This window comes from Chanodichthys erythropterus, chromosome 2, assembly GCF_024489055.1.
Source record: "Chanodichthys erythropterus isolate Z2021 chromosome 2, ASM2448905v1, whole genome shotgun sequence".
Taxonomy (NCBI): Eukaryota; Metazoa; Chordata; class Actinopteri; order Cypriniformes; family Xenocyprididae; genus Chanodichthys; species Chanodichthys erythropterus.
The window spans coordinates 11,103,101-11,107,939 of NC_090222.1; the positions used below are offsets into that span (position 1 = coordinate 11,103,101).

Genomic DNA, 4,839 nt, shown 5'->3' on the forward strand with positions numbered 1-4,839 from the left:
TCTAAAATGAATGACTAACCTCAAACACTTTCTTTTGATGAAACCTGCGTATTTAAAATTAGTTTTTAGTTTAGAGGACAACATAATTGGGAGTTTAAAAAGAAATGTGTAAGTGGGTGTATTATTAAACAAATGATCATAAACTGGTCAATAAAGTAATATATTAAACAAATGATCTGGTACTCCTTCTCCATCTGCCCCGTTAAATAAATGCATTATCTGGGTATGTCAAGTGTTCTTCTTCTTGTTGTTGTTTTTTTTTTTTTTTTTTTTTTCTCAGTGTGAGCACAGTACTTGCACTATTACACTACAAAATGGCTTAGAATTGTGCATAAGTATGTGAATTGGGATACACAATGTGGCTACACATGCTTCGTAGATATAAACACTTACGCAGATGTGGTTTACAACTATGCATCAGACTTCCTCTCTGACAGACAGACGGGCACAACTGCACATAATATGATATGTCATAATTCTCATCATAAGTACTTTAAGGAATTCTACCTCAAAGTTTTTGTTGTTGTTGTTGTTGTTTTAAAAAACATTTGGAGTATTTGTAACTGTGAAAGTTTTTTTTTTTCCAATATAATACTTTAAAGACATAGTACAATCAGGGCAATACATTAATTAAAAGTCTTTTATTAAAAACACTAAAAAACAAAAAAGCAAAACTTAAAATACACTTAAACTAAGAATACAATTTCTTCAAGAAAGATTTCAAAAATTCTGAAAATTAACGCTTTTTTAACACTTTTTAACCCCTGATGCAAATACAAACAGTGGGTTTATTTAAAATTGCTGATGAAATCATTCATATCACAACTATTGTCGTATAATTTGCAAATCTCCTATATTAGCAATATACACGCACAAGGAAGAACATCTTAGCAACAGTGTCAAATTCTGCATTCTCCTGCGTAACATACATCATTATTGTCAATCAAAATTGTGAAAAAAAACAGAACAAAGACAACTTTCTAGATAAATTTCATACCTTCAATAAAAACGGGAACTTATGTATGGCAAAAATATGAGCTACTCTGAATGAAAATAATTCTCTGGAGGCATCCGTTTGCTCTATGCAATTTGTGTAGAGGAATATTCAGAAGATCTGGAGAAGACTGAGCTTCTGCGTTCAGATAACTGTCGAGAGAAATTTGTGCATTGGCTGAAGCACAATGGAAACTGCTCTTTTAGGACTTTAAGAACCGCTCCTCTGAACTTCTGTCCGGCAAAGGCATAGATGATAGGGTTGAGGCAACAGTGGCTTAAGGCGATAGTTTCCACCCACTGCATGGCAAGGTTTAAATTACTATGCATTTTGCAAGTAAACAAGTAGCCTTTCCCCTGCAGGAACATGAGAAACATGACAATGTTGTATGGAGTCCAGAAGATAAAATAAACTGCCACCACAGCCAGGATGAGTCTGATGACTTTGTGCCTTTTTTGTGATTTTATGCTGAGCAGAGTGGGGATGATCCGGGAATAGCAAAAGCTCATAATAATCAGAGGGATAATCAAGCTCAGTAAGTTCATCTGAAGGTAAGTAAATGACATCCAGGCTGTACCTTCAGGAAAATCTGATCCACAGGATTTGACGTTTATCTTACTATCCTCTTTGGCAAAAATAATATTAGGAAGGGATGCAAGCAGACTGAGTATCCATACAAATGAGGCGAGAATCAAACCCATTTTTGGAGACCGATTTCTGGAAAGGATACTGTGGGCATGGACGATGACGACATAGCGATCCAGTGTCATAAGGACCATGAAGAAGATGCTGCCATAAAGACCAATCGTGAACAGACCTGTTATGGTATGACACATGAATTTGCCGAAAATCCACTCGTCTATGGCACCATGAGCCCAAAAAGGGAGTGACACAAGAAAGAGTAGGTCAGATAGGGCTAGGTTGAAGAGGCACACATCTGTCATATTGGATTTTTGACGGTATCTGATCAGGACCCACACTACCAGGCCATTTCCAATGAAGCCAATGATGAAAACTATGCTGTACAGGGTGGGGAGGAAAACCTCACTGAAGGCCTTTGTGTTGCCATTATTGCATGGTGTTCCGGAAGTGTCTTCTTTGTTATAGTAGTCTTCATAGGCTTCTGACACTGTATTTTGGAGGGCACACAAAGAACACAATGATAAGTCATAAAAATATATAATATATAACATACTTATAAAATATATGATATATTTATAATATAGTATATGTATAATATTCTTAATAATATACTTAATAATGTATTCTGAAACCTTAACATTGGTTCAACATTTCTTTAGTTTTAAAGGTAGTCAAAATAAAATGACACCACATGCAGGAACTCATGACTTGAATTTTAGTTTGTGTTTTCATGACATCTACTGGCCAGAGTATGATCTCCTTTCAGCATCGTAGGCTACGTGTTGCAAACCGACGATGTAAGTGTCTAGTCGGAATGTAATACTTTTTCATGTTTAAATACCTATCATATTAATGCTGTTTATTTATTTATTTTTTTAATAAATAGCGGTTTTTGCCATTTTAATTAATGTTGTGACAAAAATCACAATAATAATAAAAAAATCGAATGTCATCATTATAATTAAGAACAACTTTATTATTAATATTATTATTATATTTATTTATTATATATATATATATATATATATATATTTTATTTTATTTTTTTTTATGTAGCATAATTACGCTGAATAGATTGTACAACCTACCAGCAGTCCCTGGGTCCTCTGTCATGTCTCTTGGTAATGATAGCTGAATCTGTGAAATTTGTGTGATCTTGTCTGTCAAAAAGCTTTCAAAGCACAGGAGGTGCTATTTCCTGAACCTCCCACAGGCGGGACTTCTCAATAAAAAGCTACGTAGCCTATGTGTAGTTACACTTGAATGGCATTAAAAAAGTTCACACTGCTGTTTGTATCATTAAATTAATTCATTTGAAATGTGGATGTAAGTGCAATATGCCTACACACACACACACACACACACACACACACACACACAGAGAGAGAGAGAGAGAAAGAGAGAGACAGAGAGAGAGATATTCTGCATTTTTATATATTGTATATAGAGTGGCCAGCGATGACTTTTTTAAAATGAGGCCCATGCAGTGGTTTAGAGTTAATATGCGAGACGCTCGCGTTGTCAGTGTTTATTGACTCATTTGCTTGCTCGTGACAAATAGCAACACATCGAAAAGTCTTTCTAATATATTGGACCTTTTTATTGAGAGTAGCCCATATTTACCTGTTGAGACGTGCCTTTGCCTTCACAAGCACCTGTAAGAGCTTTTGGGATGTTTGAGTAGGATGACCACCTGGCTATTGTTGCAGGACAATAGATGTGATTTTGCGGGACAATGCGGGACATGTGTGAGACAGATAAATTTAATTTACAACTGTTATGTGAATATTGATTTACATTCGTTGGCACACTTGGCCGATTTTTTTTTTTTTTTTTCTATATAATAATGTTGCGCTTCTGGCAACATTACATCCTGGAGAGAAGACAATTCTAGATTCACGAGTGCACATGCAGGAGGATGACAAAGTTTGAGCACGCACATGTAATAATCTGAGCGAGAGCGCGTCAAGCTTTGCTCGAGAAGGATCCGCCTGTGAGCGGAGAGATTCCTGCTCGCGCATTTGATGCGCTCTCGCGTACAATAATGCCCTCTCGACATTTATCAGTATAATAACACCATAGAAGCCCCCTTATATTAACTATTAACATGAGATAAAGTCATGTATGAAAATTGCAATCACTTTTTTTATTGGTTAAAATGAATGGAGAATATGTCGTGTTTTCTATAGGTGCTCGACCACTTCCGTGGGTGGCGCTCGAGCATCCACGGCATCCCCGCATATTCGTTGGAAATATTTGCCATCATGCAGGGTGGATTAGCTAGTACATGCTTTAATTTGGGCAGCTCTTGAGGTTTTATCCAGAGATGAAATCCTTGCTGGTGTAGCTGTGTTTATCGACTTTGCCGAGGCCCGCACTTATTCGCTGTCCATTGTCATCAGCAGGAAAACCTCTACAATTGCGTTGGATGGTTATTTTTAGCTAGAACATGACGGCTGCACATATAGATTTTTAATTGCCAGTTTGTATATTTCCTATACTGTGGTATTGTAATTTCAGGAATGAAAAATAAAAGAATACATGCATAACTGAATTGCGGACACTAGCCTAAATAACTGCGGTCAAGCCAGCCGCCACCCAGAAATTAGCGGTCAATCTAGCCGCCCATATTTCGCTGTTTTCAGCGCATACACTTGGTTTTACGGTAAGACCTATCTGAATGTGATTTCTCATTCATTCATTTATTCAGTCAGTCAATCAATCTGTATGAATGAATAAAAATAACTAATATATATATATATATATATATATATATATATATATATATATATATATATATATATATATATATATATATATATATATATATATATATATATATATATATATATATTTCACAGCTCAGTTTCACCTGAAAATGATAGTAAACCTCAAAGCCTGACATTGTATGCTGCTGAATTCCAAAATTAAAGCCCTCCAACACTCATACGCTGTTTTGTCCATACATTGTGAAACTGAATACATTTCACAGACCTATTTTACCTCGTGTGGAGAGGACACCTTATCACAGTGTTAACGGCACCGTTTCAGCAGGATATTCTGATGTGGTATTCCAAAACAAGAGCCCCCCCCCCCCCCCCCCCCCCCCAAAAAAAAACTCGTGTGTCATCTGTTTTGACTATACATTCAGAAAGTTATACATATAAAAGTCCTAGTTTCCACAAACCAAATTCACCTCAGAT

General features: G+C 36.0%; 1 protein-coding gene across 1 annotated transcript; it reads right to left on the reverse strand.

The window, feature by feature from the left end:
* Positions 1-746: 746 nt before the first annotated feature.
* On the reverse strand, positions 747-2,761 carry LOC137024719 (C-C chemokine receptor type 2-like). Its single transcript, XM_067392570.1, has 2 exons — positions 2,725-2,761; positions 747-2,123 (listed from the first exon to the last, which is right to left on the reverse strand). The coding sequence occupies exons 1-2, from the start codon at positions 2,747-2,749 to the stop codon at positions 1,081-1,083; spliced, it is 1,068 nt and encodes a 355-aa protein (XP_067248671.1). The 5' UTR covers positions 2,750-2,761; the 3' UTR covers positions 747-1,080.
* Between the last annotated feature and the right edge of the window lie 2,078 nt (positions 2,762-4,839).